The sequence below is a fragment of the Myxocyprinus asiaticus genome, chromosome 43 (genome assembly GCF_019703515.2).
Source record: "Myxocyprinus asiaticus isolate MX2 ecotype Aquarium Trade chromosome 43, UBuf_Myxa_2, whole genome shotgun sequence".
Lineage (NCBI taxonomy): Eukaryota > Metazoa > Chordata > Actinopteri > Cypriniformes > Catostomidae > Myxocyprinus > Myxocyprinus asiaticus.
The window spans coordinates 19,581,136-19,599,446 of NC_059386.1; the positions used below are offsets into that span (position 1 = coordinate 19,581,136).

Below are 18,311 nucleotides of genomic sequence, written 5' to 3' on the forward strand. Positions count from 1 at the left end.
GCGGAGAGATAACGACCACAACCAGGAATAACACACAAAGGGGAAGGCATCTTTAAAAAGACGTTTCCGCTCCTTTAGAAAGAAAATATACTCTTTTAGAATATACCCTTTTGTTGTTCTGCCGAAGCACCCAGGGGCATTCTCTGCACTCCATGGGTCAGAATCCAGCAGATGAGGTGAATGAACTCGCGGATGAATTCAGCTTCAATGAATAGAACCGCTCGGCTCTGAAGAGAAAATCTGAATGAGTGGTTGCATACCAGCATCTAGCAAAAGCAAAGGGTGGAAGATGGCTTATAAATATAATGCATTCTATGATTACAACTAATCTTTAGTGTTGATGATGAAAATGTTTCACTTGCTTCACTCAATTGAGACAAATATGATCAATCAAGGCGAGTTATAGTTAAATAACTTAGTTATTGTTATAGTTCAAAAAGGTCCCCAGGAGGGGGTTAATTTTGTGATAACGGCTGGCTGACCATTATCCTGCTTATTAGAGGGCTACCTACCAAATAAATAAATGATTAATTAATTACAAACATGAAATATTGATGTGTTGAAATTACGTAATAATGTGAGAAGAAATCAGAGTCTCTAGAAACAGCTCAATTTCACCTAATAAAATATAGCTGCAAGCAACGACGACAGGCCCAAGCACAACTGGTCCATTTCCACCTGGTGGCTTTCGGAAAACATTGCAAGGTGCACACATGCATTTGGCATTTGACATTATTCTAAACAATTTTGAAGCAATTTGGGTAAATATAAGAGGATTATTTTAAAGTCTGTTGTAAGAGCTAAACTTCCTGCTGACAGGTGGTGGTGCTATGACCCAAAATAGTCAAATCCATGTGATTAGCCCCCAAGACTAAACATACATCTCAATTTTAATCTAAATCACACATTGCACACAATATATGAGACACTTCCTGTTTCCCATTTTTCGCCATTAAAGCTACACTATGTAACTTTTTTTTGATAAAAAATAACAATGTTATTAATGAGAGAGTGCAACAAAAATCCATCTTCCAAACCATGTCTTCACTTTACCCAAATACACTTTGATAAACCTATAATAATAATATTATATTATAAATATTTTAGAGCTGTCGGGACAGATTTCACGGGAAATTGCATACATGCGTCATTCGTCAGTGCGTGTTGACATCATATCCATACACAGAAAATATGATCCGGCTACTGTAGCGCTTGTGTGGGAGTATCTGAAGCTAAAAGTTTGTCACAACGAACAAGAAAAATTGACCATTGATCATTCAAAACAGCAAATCTCCGGGGAATCACCAGTTGTAAAAACAAAGAAACCCCGAACAGAGCAGAGTCTACAAGCACGTGTGTGTGTTTGTAGTAAAATTCAATATCCTGCAGTTATAAAACCTTTACAACGTTTGACCTTATCAGTTAACAAACGTCGCCTAACTTTTGTGACATCCTGTTTCCCTATTTTTGCCATTAATTTAGTGCATCGCCATGGCAACACCATTCGATATTTAAAAATCTGTTCACAATTTAGCATCTTCGATGGCATAATGTTGTCTAAATGTGGTGACAATCTCATGAATCACCTAGGAGTATTTAAAAGTTCAGAGAATCTATCTATCTATCAATTTTTGCTAACTGATTAATTTTACATTTTTGCTATGATTTGCTATATTTGAAAAAATATGTAAATTAATATGTAAAAAATATTAAATTAACAAATGTAATTCAAGGCATTAAGTGTTAAGATAGTCTAAGTAAATTTTAATATGAGCATAGAAATCATATAGGCTTGTAATTTCATTGCAATTCTGTGGCATTAAGTTCCAATTTCTTTTATTGTTGCATTGTTTTTTTTTTCTCTGTTCACTGTCAAAATAAATGGAAGTACATTAACTTTGAGTCTGCATTCGTCATTCATACGCACAACTGTTTAAATAGCCTCTAAATGAATGTTGGACAAATGAGGACATAAATTAGGTTAGAATACTGCATGTTCGCGCATAGAATCATTATTAAAAGCAAAAATTACCAACTGCCCAAGTGTTCAGCATATATTGCCATTTTCAGATTCGTAGCCTACTGTATTAGTAGCGCTTCAAATTCTAATCACATTTTATTACATGACTCATGGGGACTTTAAGTGAATGTTAGGGATTCTTTGTATAAACGCAGGTTTTTGTGTCTCATTTGCAGCACGCAGGGTGAAGATTAAACGCTAGCTGTAATGTATGTGTGCTGTCCGTGGTCCTGCGAAAGTTTAGAAGGATTTTGATAGTGAACGCACAACATGGAGGAGACACTATACTTGTTACTATGGAGATGATACAGTAGCTGCTGTGCATTTGGATATGTTGCAACTGCTTCAGGCTTTTCAAGCATTTGTTTTGCCGCTGTCAAACATGAAGGAAAGCGATGGGATTCCCTCAGATTTATGTTTTTAATTTGTTCGGAAAATCTGTGAGTGATAAGAAATGGCAAGCTACCACAAATAATGCAGAGATTGGTTAAATTTGCAAGATTGCAAAATCGGTCGTGTCTAGAAGGGATCCCTCTTATGTCAACTTCTCGCACATGCACAGTTTGTTATATATAGTCTAAGTATGTGTAACTGTGTTAATCAGTTAACTGTGTTTATCAAAAGAATGACATCAATTTAAAGATCAGTTTAAGATGGCTAGCAAAATAACAACGGCATGCTCATGATACACGGCGTTTGAAGTCACACAGCAACGGTAAGCACTAGTAAAAGATTACTTTAAATGGTCTGCTTTGATAAAAAGTCATTCTTGATGATCAATTCAAGCTCTAAAATAAATATTTAACATAATAAATTTGATAAATTCATCTCTATGTGCGCTATTGTCAGTCATGTGATATTGCAAGTCAGTGAAAAAGTACATCAATCAGCTCCAGTAAAAGGAGTCTGACTGGGTGGTCTAATGGTGATTAATTCGCCCATTGCATAAGAGGTTTAGGGTTCTAATCCGCCCATATGAAACTTTATATTTTAATGAACAAAGATTGCATTCGCACCTCAGAGGATGTATATACTGAGTGGGGACGCATTTGTTTGCATTTTCCTATGGGATTCGACTGGAAAAAAGCGCAAACTGCGGAACTCGCAGCAACGAGGAACACTTGCCACCCATTCTCGATTCCCCACAGAGATGTCTAAACTAGGGCCTGCGATGACCTTTGATTTGGCCCGCCTTGACGTATATGACGAGTGAAAAAAAAAAATGCTATTGACGCAGCATTTCATTGCATTCATTTAGCAGATTGCAGAGTAATGTTTTTTTATTTTTTATAATGAAATTATAAAGGAGGGGAACCAGGGCAACTTTAATATTTTAATATAAAACAGTTTGTAGAGCCTGAAATTCGGCGCGGGATTGCGGCTATTGCCCACAGTTTTAATAATTCCAGCAATTTCCACATTCATAATGTGGGAAATTCCTGCACACTTTTATTAACTTTACAGTGCAGCTGCAAATTGGTCTCTATATTAGTAAACCAATAGATACAGATGAATAAATCAAATCAATAAACATGTTTTTGTATCAAACTGTAATTCCAGAAGCTGCGCAAATAATTCTGCTCTGTCTCTCCCTCTCTCTCTCGTGCAGCTGTCAGCAGTGTCAGAAGTGTGAGCGCTTGAAATGAAAAAGTGCTTTGTCGCATAGATACTGAACTTAAGATGTTACAGCTGTATAAACCTTTCTAAACCTGTTAATTCCACTTGCAAATGGTGTTATACTATGTCTCCGTAAGCGAGCGACACAATAAAACTATATCGTTCCTGTTTATAATTAACAAAGCTGTTAACATTGCAAGTGCGTGACGGCGAACGCCTTTCATATCTTGGCGCTCCCTCATTTTTCATAATGCAGCGCAAGAAAGACAGAAATAGCAAAAATGCTTTGTGTAACGTACCAGCTGCATGGTGAAGAGAGATGCGTAAACACCTGTTACATCTCTCATCTCCATCTCTAGTTCCATCCAGGGTCGGAAATTAATGGAGGCTCTGGGCTAAAAAATCCCCCTGCAATCTGATATAGTTCCAAATTAATATATCCATCACGTTCTTCGTTTGAATTTTCGCTGAACATTATTTGTTTCACGCTGTCTGTTGTGCAGATGGTGCCGAGTCAGTGGCGGGTGCTCGCACCATAAACGCGCACAGACGGGCACTCCACTTCTCACGCTCCGCATCAGTTCGGTGTCATGCTCGCATGCTAAAATTATCAAATGCTACAATGTAGTTTAATAATAATATTAACAAAAATAATATATGGATGTCTTAAATAGCCTTGATGTTAAATAAAATGTTATTATTGATACAATAATAATTTTTTCAGAACATTAACCACTTCATATCTCTGACTAATGTTCATTGTTTTATTAAACTGGCTTGAAGGAGTTGCTAAGTTTTTTTTTATGAGCTCCTCATTCCAAATCCGGAGAAATGCTGTCATCTACATCTACTGTGTCTGTGCTTTTGTTTTGTGGCCTATTAATTTAATAGCCAAAACATTTGGAAATATGTGAATGAGAAAAAAAAATGTTTTTATTAACAATGCACGTTATGCACTGCCCCCCATATGTAATCATTTTCCAATATAAATTGTTGTCACAATGCAAAAAATATGGTTTTATTTTAAAACATTAAAATTGAATGCATATAATATTATAACATCCCTTAGCTTGTTAAAAGATGATTGTTTCATACTGGCTATTTATACACCACTAAGCACGTTAAAAATGGCAAAGCATTTTACATACATTAAATCTACTAATTGCTTATGAATTTACTGTATACTAATCACAAAATACCTTTAGCTTTTAAACCTAAGATCACGTGATAAAAAAAATACAAACACAAACACTGAGCATGCATATATCATGAAATATTAACTATCTATTTTGCACGTGGGTATTCTAACATTCATAACAAATATATACTGTTGAAGTCAGAAGTTTACATACACTTAGGCTGAGGTCATTTAAACTAATTTTTCAAACACTCCACAGATTTAATATTAGCAAATTACAGTTTGGCAAGTCATTTAGGACATCTACTTTGTACATGACACAAGTAATTTTTCCAACAAATGTTTACAATTGTGATTATATCACAATTCAAGTGGGTCAGACGTTTACACACACTAAGTTAATTGTGCCTTTGAACAGCTTGGAAAATTCCAGAAAATTATATCAAGCTTTAGACAATTAGCCAATTAGCTTCTGATAGGAGGTGTACTGAATTGGAGGTGTACCTGTGGATATATTTTTAGGCCTACCTTCAAACTCTGTGCCTCTTTACTTGACATCATGGGAAAATCAAAAGAAATCAGCCAAGACCTCAGAAAATAAATTGTGGACCTCTACAGCTGTGGTTAATCCTTGGGAGCAATTTCCAAATGCCCAAAGGTACCACGTTCATCTGTACAAACAATAGTATGCAAGTATAAACACCATGGCGACACTGTTCAAAATATAAAAAACTCTTATTTAGCATCTACAATGTCTTGGCATGATGTTGCACAAATTTGGTGCCAGTCACATGAATCCCCTAGGAGGAGTATTTAAAAGTTCAGAGCCTGCAAAATTTCAAGAGTTTTCCTGCATGTGAAGTACCCCAAAAGTACCAAAAACCTTGAAAAGAATAATAATAATAATCCTTAGAAGAACAATAGGGCCTCCACACTTTCAGTGCTTGTTAATAATAATAATTATTATTAATAATAATAATCCTTAGAAGCAGGGGCGGGCTGGGAAGAGAAATCTGCTCGGGACTTTACATAGAATCTGGCCCAAAAGTTGTTGAGCGGGGGTGGGGGTTGGGGTAGGGAAATCTGGCCTTTTCTGCATATTTTACTGAACATCAGTGTGGCTGTGATTCGATTGTAGTGCTGATATTCAGTACAGGGCTATTTCTGACCATTCTGGCGCCCTAGGCGAGATTCCCATTGGCACCCCCGTTGGGGGTGCGGGGTGCGGAAGCCAAACGAAGCCAAAGCAGGGCCAACACATAAACTGACAGTCTGTCTGGTATGTCGCAAACACAGAAAAGCTGAGTGATGCAAACTGTGAAGCACCCCAATGCTGCTTCTAAATTTCAGCACTCATGGAACACCACTTGTACAATCAGATTACAGGAATAGAACTAACTATTGTATTTACTTTTCTATCATGTTATTTTAAACACTTAGGGTGCAATATGCCAGACACACATTTCTTAATTGATCACCAAAGTCTGTTACTAAACACAAAAACAAATGCAAGCATGCACATGTACAAATACACAGCCAAACCAGCAAGGCTACTGAATCCTGAGGTCACCTCAGGCACTCTTTCTTTCTCTCTCTCTTTTTAACATTACTGTCTCTGTCTGTGATGAATTCCACACACTCCTCATAAAGACATCACAATGATTTCTGCAAACACACACGTCAAATGCAGCATCAAAGAAAAAACTTCTCTCTCATTCAAATTCATGAAATCTTGTTTAAACACATCCCTTCTGACAAACACAAGGAAACACAAAGGGATAAAGAGTCAGCATGCATACCAATGCTCTTGGCATTTTACCAAAGAGAAAACGAGAGAGAGAGAGAGATTAGGGATTCTCCACTCTTTCTGTCACTGTGATCGAACCCTTTCATTTTCTCATGGAGATCATTCTGAACACTTGGATTCATTCATAGTTATTTCAAGTTCAAACTACGATAGGCTCAATAAAAGTATGTTCTGATGTAAATTTCCAGGAAAAATAAATAAAATTGCAGTTTGATAACTTGATCCTGTCATTAGTAATTTGACAAATACTTCACACATGTGCGGGCAGTTAAAAAAATTGCATAGAGGCTTGGAAACCAGGTTGTCATGTGTCGAAATCACCATATCTATACAGACCTTGGCAAATTGTACTGATGGTCAAAGAGCAGTGGCTTTTCGCAGTCCTGAACATACATCTTAGTTCACAGGGATCCAAATCAAAAAGGATTAATTTCACACACATGCCCTGGGTAATATTTAATAAGAATGAGCTGATGCCACTTAAAAGATAATTCATAAAGTAATTCATACTGGATTGAAAAATAATTATTACGGAGATGAATATGTGTGGTAATAGTCCCGTCTTTAATGCTGAATCAAACCCTAACACTAACCAAATTACTATCATACAGTCAAACGACTGTGTCAACAACACATTGAGATGACATATGGCATTAACAGACACTCATCATAATATGCAGAGATAACTGTAAGCAATTTGAAGGCTGATTTCTCTTAAAGGTGCACTCAGTAATTTTTTTTGTTTATGTTGTCTGGACCAACACTGACACCTAACGGCGTGGATGCATCATCATTAAAAATCGATAGTTCCCCTTCTGTCACTCACTCGATGTTGTGTCGATGTAGTGACACTAGGGGTCACTCCTGGGAGCCCCAAACACCTCCAATCTTTGAGAAAAGGCCAATGGGAATTGGCGAGTGGAATTTGCATGCCACTCCCCCCCACATATGGGTATAAAAGGAGCTGGCTCGCAACCACTCATTCAGATTTTTTCTTCGGAGCCCAGCGGTTGTGTGTCAGCGAGCTGAATTCCACTGCCGGTCCATTCACCTCAGATAGAAGCATATGCTGTTGGATATACGCCGCATTTCAGCGACTTTCTCTACTTCTGCACGCTTAGTGCAGGCTACGCCAATGGGCGCTTCGACAGCGCTACTGATAGAGTATATATTTCTGCAAAGAGTATATTTTCCTCAATCAGCAACGCATTGACGTGAACGTCTTTTAAAAGACGCGTCTTTTTAAAGATGCCTTTCTGTCTTTGTGTGATTCTTGGATGTGGTCATTATCTCTCAGCCTCCGACAGCCATGGGCACTGCCTCACGTGTCTGTGCCGTGCTCACACTGAGGCAGTGTTCGTGGATGGTTCATGTTCTCATTTCGAGAACATGACCATGGCAACGTTGCGGTTGTGGCTTTCCTTCCTCCAAGGGAAAGCCATTCCAGTCGCCCCCCGCGCTGCGCCTTCTACCTACAGGTACAGGTAGCTGGGTAATTCCCCGTGGACCTCCCGTTCCCCAACACGCTCGTCTGCCTCCGTCGAGTTCCAAGATGAGACCAGCTCGCCTTACGGCCAGCCTAACATCTCTCTCTGGGCTTGTGAGCAGGATGAGTCCTTGATCGCTGTGTCAGAGAGCGCACTGGCGATGTCGGATGCCGAGGACTCGACTGGGCTGCCACCTTCGGGTCTGCCCACCCAGTCTGAGGCCGATGCAGAGCTGACTGCCATGCTTGCCCGGGCCGCTGCGAGTGTCAGGTTGGACTGGAAATCTCCACCCTCCCCTGAGCCCTCGCAGCTAGATGACTGGTTCCTGGGCTCGGGGTGCCGCTCACAGCTTTAACCCCCCGGTCCCCTTCTTCCCAGAAGTGCACGACGAGGTCCTGGAGGGCACCTTTTTCTGCCCGAACTCGTCTTCCCAGCTCTTCCGGTCTCACTACCCTCGACGGCGGGGGGGCCCACGGGTACGCGGCGATCCCTCAGGTGAATAAGGCGGTTGTGTTGCATCTCTGCCAGCAAAACGTCGCCACCTGGAGGGATCATCCGGCGCTCCCCTCCAGGGCCTGTAGGACTACGTTGTCTCTGGTGACTAAAGCCTACAGTGCCGCTGGACAGGCTGCCTCCGCCCTGCATGCCATGGCCCTCCTGCAAGTACACTAGGCCAAGGCACTGAAAGAGCTGCACGTGGGTAGTCCTGATCCCGATGTGATGCAGGAGCTGCACTCGGCGACCGATCTCGCCCGGAGGGCGATGAAGGTCACGGCGCGAGCACTCGGGCAGGCGATGTCCACCTTGGTGGTCCAGGAACGCCACCTGTGGCTGAATCTGGTCGAGATGAGGGACGCCGACAAGGCTAGCTTTCTCAACGCTCCCATCTCCCAGATTGGCCTATTCGGTGACACTGTCGAGGGCTTTGCCAGTTCTCGGCGGTGAAGAAGCAGACTGAGGCGATACAGCCCCGGCACAGCTCAAGATCCCGTACCCCGTCTGCTCATTGAGGGTGTCCCCCTGTGGCGGCGAAAGCTCAGGTGGCTCTGCCACAGCCCGAGCCCAGTTCTCGGCCCCAGCGTAGAGCCCCCTGCAGGAAGCCGACACCCCCCGCCTCACGACCAGGCGCAAGGACCTGGAAGGCTCCTAAGCGCCCCTGAGACGGACGACCCAGGGAGGGAGATGTCCGCTGCTACCATGGAGCTGGTATCCAGACCACTCCATCCCCCAGTGGAGAGCCGGGAGGTAAATCTTGTGTTCCCTTTTGTTTTGTGTTCGCCGAATGGGCTGCGGTACCCACATGGGCTGCGGTACCCACATTTTCAAAAAAAGAGTGGTTTCCTCACTCCTTGGGTCACACGGTCGGTGTTTACGACCGCTGTTATCACGGTGACCGGAAACCAAGCACCTGCGACTTGGATGTCGCAAATGCGGGCCCCCACCTTTGCGCGCCTGACCGCACCACACTCACACCCACGGCCAGGCGGTTGTGACGAGTTACAAGGACGGTCAAAAAGTCCCTCCTCCCCCGTTGCCGACCTCCCCCGACACCGGGTACATGGAGCAAGGTAAGTGCTTTGAGGGCCCCCTCAGCGCAGCCACGAGTTCGAGACGAAGCAAGGCTCCTGCGAGGCCCCACCCAAAGGTACGTTAGAGACGATTGTCCCCTAAGTGCCCCTCGCCCAGAGTTTGGATGCGTGGTTAGCGCTTTCCAACCCGTCCCGATGGCTGGCCAGGACCATCCGACTCGGCTATGCGATTCAGTTCGCCAGGCGCCCGCCCCGGTTCAGCGCCGTCCGCTTCATCTCGGTGCAGGGCGAGAATGCCGCCACCCTGTGTGCGGAGAACGCGACCCTTCTGCGCAAGGGCGCGATAGAGCCTGTCCCTCCAGCCGAGATGGGGAAAGGGTTCTGCAGCCCTTACTTCATCATGCCAAAGAAAGGCGGTGGGTTGCGGCTAATCTTGGACCTGCGAGTTTTGAATCGGGCCTTACACAGACTCCCGTTCAAGATGCTGACGCAGAAGCGCATTTTGGCGTGTCTGGCATCAAAATTGGTTCGCGGCGGTAGACCTGAAGGATGCGTACTTTCACGTCTCGGTTTTACCTCGTCACAGACCCTTCCTACAGTTTGCTTTCGACGGCCGGGCGTATCAGTACAAGGTCCTCCCCTTCGGCCTGTCCCTGTCCCCTCGCTTCTTCACGAAGGTCGCAGAGGCAGCTCTTGCCCCATTAAGGGAAGTGGGCGTCCGCATACTCAACTACCTTGATGACTGGTTGATTCTAGCTCACTCTCGAGACCTGTTGTGTGCACACAGGGACCTGGTGCTTAGGCACCTCAGCTGTTTAGGGCTTCGGGTCAACTGGGAAAAGAGCAAGCTCTCCCCGGTTCAGAGCATCTCTTTTCTCGGGAAGGAGTTAGACTCCGTCTCCATGATAGCGCGTCTCATGAGCGAGTGCGCGCAGTCGGTGCTGAACTGCCTGAAGTCATTCAGGCAGAGTGCAGTGGTCCCACTGAAACAGTTTCAGAGTCTCCTGGGGCATATGACGTCCTCGGCGACGGCCGCGCCGCTCGGGTTGATGCATATGAGACTGCTCCAGCACTGGCTTCAGACTCGAGTCACGAGATGGGCATGGCGCCACGGCACACATCGCATGGACATCACGCTGATCTGTCACCACTTCTTCAGCCCTTGGACAGACCTTGCATTGTCACGGGCAGGGGTTCCCTTACAGCAACCGTCCAGGCACGTTGTGGCTACGACAGATGCCTCCAAGTTAGGCTGGGGCGCCGTGTGCAACAGGCAAGCAGCCGCTGGCTCCTGGACAGGACCGCGACTGTGTTGGCATATCAACAGCCTCATGTTGTTGGCGGTATTGCTTGTCCTGCGGAGGCTTTTGCCGTTGATCCAGGGCAAGCGCGTGTTGGTCTGGCCAGACAACACGGCCAAGGTGGCATTCATCCGAGTCACATGCCACAACTCGCCCACCGTCTCCTCCTCCAGAGTCAGCAGCGACTGAGGTATTGAGCCCCTCCATCAGGGAACGGAGGTTACAACAGTAAACGAGATGTTTTCAGTTTCAGATGCCATTGTAGAAATTCACTATTCACAGTCAGCCATGATTACTTTAATCAATGAGTGAAAGCGTCAAATAACTGGATGGTTACTGAGATCAAGCGAGTAGTATTCAGCTGGTCATGTGATTCTAACACCCGCCCCCAGGTGTGGACCCTCTTCATGTAGAACAAAACAGCTTTTAAAAGATAACTGATGTGACTGGAGGCTTCATCTCATGCGAGTGTATATGACTTTATGCATATGTGTCAAAACTACGATTCATTTCTTTACAAATAAAACTTTTTTAATGAGGAAAAAAAATTACTGAGTGCACCTTTAAGAGAATTAACACTGTGGAGCTATCAAAGCATTTCTCTGTTTGTTTGAGGATCATGACCAGTTCATAAGCTTTAACAGCTTTTTATTTTATATATATGTATAATTTGCCCAGGTACAGAATAAAAGGGTTCAAAGTAATACAGAGTTCTTTGAAAATGATAATAGGTTGTTTTTAGGAGCAAATCTTCCAAATGTTCTTGCCTTCTGTATTATTTAACTTTTATCTTTGTCTCATACTTTGCTCATAATTCCTGAAAAAATCAATAGTTTTACCCTTAAACGCACGGTTGTGTTTAAAACCAACATTTGTAAGGAAACCCAGTGTGTCCATTACGGGTCCCTGGAAGCCACAACAAAACAAAATGCGTTTCACATATAGGGCAGGGCTAAATACTAATTGGCTATAACAGTGTCTTGCCAAGTGTGTGTACATGTGTGTGAGAGAGTGTATGTTTATCTAATAAAATGATTTATTGCTCCAAAACACCCATTTTAAAGACAGATCACTGTGCATCCAAGAGGACAGGGCATCTGTAGACCTACAATATCTGATAAACCTTGACAAATGTCCCAGATAAAGAGGGTCCACACATGCTGTGTTCTGAGCAGGTCCCCCCTCATGAAAAGTATTATATACTATAATATAAGATATAATACCTGTGGAATCAATGGGGTAGTCAGGAGGTTACATTCAGGGCTAAACTACTCTTTCATTCTACTCAATAAAAATCCAGGGTACAATAGATTACCAACAATAAGAGTGGATCCACCCAGTAAACTCAATTTGAATTTCATTGGTAGAAATACACTGATGTGCCAAAATACTATGACCACCTGCCCAATATGCAGTTGGTCCTCCGTGTGCTGCCAAAACAGTGCCGACCCACCAAGGCATTGACTCTACAAGACCCCTGAAGGTGTCCTGTGGTATCTGGCATCAAGACATTAACAGCAGATCCTTCAAGTCCTGTAAGTTGCAAGGTGGAGCTGCCGTGGATTGGACTTGTTGGTCAAGCACATCCCACAGACGATCAATCAGATTGAGATCTGGGGAATTTGGAGGCCAGGGCAACACACTGAACTCTTCATCATGTTCCTCAAACCATTCCCGAACAATGTGTGCAGTGTGGCAGTGCACATTATCCTGCTGAAAAAGGCCACTGCTATCAGGGAATACCATTGCCATGAAGGGGTGGGTGTACATGGTCTGCAATGATGCTTAGGTATGTAGCACGTGTCAAATTGACGTCCATATGAATGGCCAGAACCCAGGGTTTCCCAGCAGAACACTGCCCAATTATAGGTGCTATCGATGGTGGACAGGGGTCATCATGGGAATTCTGACCGGTCTGCGGCTACGCAGCAGGATGCGATGCACTGTGTTGACACATTTCTCCCATAAACTTTATTAACATTTTCTGTTATTAACAGCCTTGCTGTTTCAGATGCTCTGACCCAGTCATCTGGCCATAACAATTTGGTCCTTGTCAAAGTCGCTCAGGTTTTTACTCCTGCATATTTCTAAATATTTTTCTATAGTTTTTAATTCGATTACGTCATTCGCAATGCTTCATGGGACTGTAGTTTATGACCTCATGAAAGACGTTAAGTACACAAGTCTTGTACCTTTTGTCTTTTTATCTAATTTTCAAATACGTTTAGCTTAAAATCAAAGCTTGTAATGTTGTGATTCACCTTGGAGATAGATATCCCTAAGGGGGAAAAATGATTGGGAAAAATACTTCCTGAACCAAGGCAGCTGAAAAAGTAGGCGGGCTCTGTTGCACTCTATACTTGTATGCAGGGCCATCGTTAAAATTCATGGGGCCCAGGACACAATTTCTATGGGTGGACCCCTCTGTCCTCAGCCAAATGAGTAGCTTACACCACCCTCATCACAGGGCCCCAATGCTGGCTGTGCCTGCAGCTCCACAAAATTACAAAAAAATGTTGTCTAATTAAATGAAGTTGTTCATCAATTTTTAGGGATTGTTTACTAAGCAGTATATTAAAAAAATGAAAAGTTAACCAGAAACAAATTGCTTTATAACTGCTCTGTGCAACACAAAGCAAAAACAAATGAATTTATTTTATTTTGTTATTATTAAAAAAAGGAAATACATGAGTATTTCCAAATCTGTGTGTTGCACAATCAATCCCACTTTGCTTCAACTGAAGTCCCGTCTTTTAAAGAGGAACATCAAATCAAGTCTTGGCTAGGAAAGAGGATTAATGTGGGTTGTTAAAACTGCTTTGGGGATTTACCGTGATGCCAAAGTCAGACTGCAGTAATCATCAGGCAGCACTGTCCTCTCTGTGACTACATGAGGCTTTCTCTCAATAACATACACAGGAGGAGAGTCAATGACAAAATCTCTCAAATCCCATCCAGTGATGATGATGATGATGATGGTGGTGGTGATGATGATGGTTTAATAAGAAATGAGGAATGCAACTGTTTGTTTACTTTAGAGATGGCCTGTCAAAGACACATTATGTAAAAAAGGTCAAACATACAGCATCTTACATATAGAACAATTCAAGGTTTTTAAAGAAATAGTTCACCCAAAAATTTTAATTCTCTCATCATTTACTCACCCTCATGCCATCCCAGATGTGTGACTTTCTTTCTTCTGCTGAACACAAACAAAAATTTTTAGAAAAATATCTCAACACTGTTGGTCCATACAATGCAACTGAATGTGTACCAAAACTTTGAAGCTCCAAAAAGCAAATAAAGGCAGCATAAAAGTAATCCATATGACTCCTGTGGTTTAATATACGTCGTCTGAAGCGATACAGTTGGTTTTGAAATCATGATCGTGCCTAGACACTGCAATGGCAAGATGTACAGTGATAAAGGAGTAATATTTTGATCTATTCTCACCCAAAACCAACTGGATCGCTTCAGAAGACATTAATTTAACCACTGGAGTATTATGGATTCATTTTATGCTGACTTCATGTGATTTTTGGAGCTTCAAAGTTCTGGTCACCATTCACTTGCACTGCATGGATCTACAGAGCTCAGATATTCTTCTAAAAATCTTGGTTTGTATTCTGCAGACGAAAGAACTATATGCAAGCATACACATCTAGGATGGCATGAGGGTGAGTAAGTGATGAGAGAATTTTCCTTTTTGGGTGAACTATTTCTTTAAAACATATTCCTTGCTAATAATGTCATATTTGTAGCAGCCTTATCTTTTAGTTTAGGTTATGGAACAAAACTGATTATTATAGAAGCTATATGAATGACTGCTGATCTATTAAATGGGTTTAGACTTAATTATGTATAGTATATTCTATATGCATACACATGCAGATACAAGTTCATCACCTATATGCACAGAATGAATTTAGAGGTCAGAAAAACAGATCAGATTAAAGTATGATCTATTTTGAAACAAATGCAACAACAAAACTATTTCACTAATCAGCAAAGATCTGTGATGCAATTATTGTTGTAACCAGAACACGCAAACGTCATGAATTTTGCAAGTGGAATACAGTGCAGATGAGTAATGACTGACTAATCACTTACCGATTCTTATGACTTGCTGGTCACTATGGTAAAACTTTGACATCAAGTAAAAAAGGAAAATTAACAGTCTTTTGCGGTTCTCCATGGCTTTGTAATCAAAACAGGTAAAACATAAAAACTTCATGTTAAAAAACTGGATTTAGGAGACCGTAGCGCGTGCCGCTCATCAAGTTCCATTCACCTCCCATCGCCCGCGTCAAGAAAAACAATCCTCGTAAAATCCCCACAAAAAGGCATATTATCAAATTTCCCCGTAAAATCCACTATTTACCGCTTTGTTCAAGACGTGTCAGGTAAGATTTTAGCCTGATATCTTCCGCTCATCGTTTCAATTACTTATAGCACACCGCGCGCGCTCACCGCGAGGATAGTGAAGAGCGCGTGCCACAGACCTGCACATGATCCACACGAGGATTAAGTGGAAATCTGCTCAGCATTTGGCTTTCTTCATTCATCATAGAATGCAGCCAAATTTACGTCAGTTTAAGGTTCTTGATTTGGCTGAAAATATTTTTAATTATTTTTCGCGACTAATTGTAAAAACCATAGACGCGCTAAATTTATTTCCAAAGAAGACACAAATTCAGAGCTATTAAATTAAATTCCAAAATTATACAGAGAGAGGTAAAGTGAGTTGCATGTCGTCATTGGATCATAAAGTTATAAAGTTCAAACGCATGTTAAATTATTAGTGTACATGTGAGAATTCACAGCTCGCGTAATTTATTTCCAAATGGTGGAAGACAACGCCACCTGTTGGACAAATCCTATAATAGCAAGAAGCTAAATCTGACATGAAAATAATAGTCAGAAAATTATATATATATATATATATATATATATATATATATATATATATATATATATATATATATATATAATTATTTTATTTATTTATTTATTTTTAAATGGAGCTGTTTTTAACCTATGGAAAAAATCTTTATATATACAGTACTGTGCAAAAGTTTTAGGCACTTGTGAAAAATGTTGCATAGTGAGGATGTCTTAAAAAATAATGCCATAAATAGTTTTCATTTATCAGTTAACATCATACAAAGTCCAGTAAACATAAAAAAGCTAAATCAATATTTGGTGTGACCACCTTTGCCTTCAAAACAGCACCAATTCTTCTAGGTACTCCTGGACACAGTTTTTCTTGGTTATTGGCAGATAGGATGTTCCACGCTTCTTGGAGAATTCACCACAGTTCTTCTATCTATTTAGGCTGTCTCAATTGCTTCTGTCTCTTCATGTAATCCCAGACTGACTCGATGTTCAGTGGAGGGCTCAGTGGTGGCAGTGCTATCTGTTGCAGGGCTCCCTGTTCTTCTATTCTATTCAATTAGCAAAAGGAATGGTTGGGAGTCTAAAATGTATATTTCCTATTGACACACTAAAATTGAAGAAATAAATAACCATCTTAAGACAAATGTTTTTGTAAAACATCTTATGTGCCTAAGACTTTTGCACAGTACTGTATATATATGGCCTTAGGGATATATATATATATATATATATATATATATATATATATATATATATATATATATATATTTGTTTTCATTTTGTCCTTTGACCCTACTGTCACCAAATAGTGCAATTTGTATTCCATAATAGCATTAATGCATTAATGCTTGTGTCTAGTCTTGGTTGACTGATCTAAACAGTGTATCCAATGTAATGTCACTGTGACTGAAGTTCTCAGTGATGCTGGTTTGTCCTCCTGCCCTGTGGAGCGGGCCAGAACAGCACTGCAACAACCCAGCCATGCATAGTAAACACGATGACAGTCAGCCTACAAACAGAGCCTCCCCCATGTGGAACCGAATGAAGCTCAGACCACAATTGGCATGGATGATGCTGAGTGCCGGCCAGGACACAGGGATAAGGGTACGGACTAAAGCAAGCAGATGCAAACAGGCCGCTCTAATCAGGCAGCTCCTGGCACTGATGGGACGGGTGCACTGAACACCTGCAAGTGAACGGATCCATGCAACAACAGCCAGAACCAAAGAGAGAGTTATAACATATCGAGCTGACCATCGGGCTGGATTTGAAATGGCTTTGCCTATTAATAAACCGTCAACCACAGATAAAAGAACATTTAGTTCATATAGTCCCTCATATTCTGTACATGGTTTACATGAGTCAGAGCGCATAGTGAGTTTCCATCCAAAAAAAAAGAAGAAGCAAGAATTAAAGCTAAAATATCAACACAGAGCACTCTCCCTTAGCTGGGCCTAATTTATGTTTCACCTTCTTCATCCAGAGCCTCTTCCATGATTTCTTGTTGTTAAATAACTGTTTAAGCCCAGATTTGATTTAAATAAGGAGGGATAAGTCTAAATAAATTTTTGTGGTAATCATTATACCACAAATGCTGTCAGTTGAGCTGAACTTGTATTGAACCCAGAATATTCTTTTTAAATTTAAGATTAAAGTGTTCAGAATGTACAAATACAAGCAAAATATGGTAAATCAGTCAGTACAATGTACAGTTACAGTATAACAGTTTTTATTAATCATCAAGAGCACTGTATCGTAAAATAATTATACACTTCATGATTTATCCAAAAAGAACATGGGCACTGGATCAGAATCCTTTATTGGCCCTGGTACAGCATTTCTATCAAACAATCATAAACCTAATCTACCCCTAAAATCTGACTGGTTTCTAGAAATGTTGTTAAGAACCAACAAGAATGTGTATCTAAAGACCATGTCCTACGTGTCAAGCCATGAGGCGCTTCCCTTTCATTCATTCTATAGGCAGACTTATGGTACTCTACTTCTCCAAGACACTGCACTGAATCATAGCTCGACTTAGAAGATACCTGGGAGTCTTTTTCACAGAAAAAGAGTCTGTTTATCAGTGTAAAATTCTAAAACCAACGTTATTGAGGTGACGACGGACATCAAATTCCTTTTTTACTATACAGTGACAAGAAAAAGTATGTGAACCTTCTGTAATCAGCTGGTTTTCACATTAACTGGTCATAAAATGTGATATCACCTACATCAAACTCACTAGTATAGACAAACACAGTGTGCTTAAGCTAACAACACAAACAATTATAATCCTTCATGTCTTTATTGAACACATCCCATTAAATATTAACAGTGCTGTGGAAAAAGTAAGTGAACCCCATAGGCTAAAGACATCAACAAAAGCTAATTAGAGTTGGCAAACCTGGCATCAACAAGATTGGAGGTGTGGGTTAGAGCCACTTTGATTTATTGTTATTCGCAAGAAGCATCTGCCGACGTGGACCATGCCTTCGCAAAAAAATAAAAAAAAAATA

The 18,311-nt window shown here is 41.4% G+C and overlaps 1 protein-coding gene across 2 annotated transcripts in view; it reads right to left on the bottom strand.

Annotated features, from left to right (window-relative positions):
• Nucleotides 1-15,632, bottom strand: part of LOC127433848 (glutamate receptor ionotropic, kainate 1-like) — a 114,796-nt gene extending 99,164 nt beyond the window's left edge. Inside the window, exons 1-2 of one of the 2 annotated variants that reach the window (XM_051686117.1) lie at nt 15,010-15,133; nt 13,731-13,944 (exon numbers count right to left, since the gene is read on the bottom strand). Coding sequence is in view for 1 of the 2 variants with exons in the window: in XM_051686115.1 (XP_051542075.1) it covers nt 15,010-15,133 (124 nt within the window). In the remaining variant the exon portion in view is untranslated. Of the gene's footprint in view, nt 1-13,730; nt 13,945-15,009 lie in introns of both variants that reach the window. The other variant, XM_051686115.1, reaches the window with a different exon arrangement.
• Nucleotides 15,633-18,311: the final 2,679 nt, after the last annotated feature.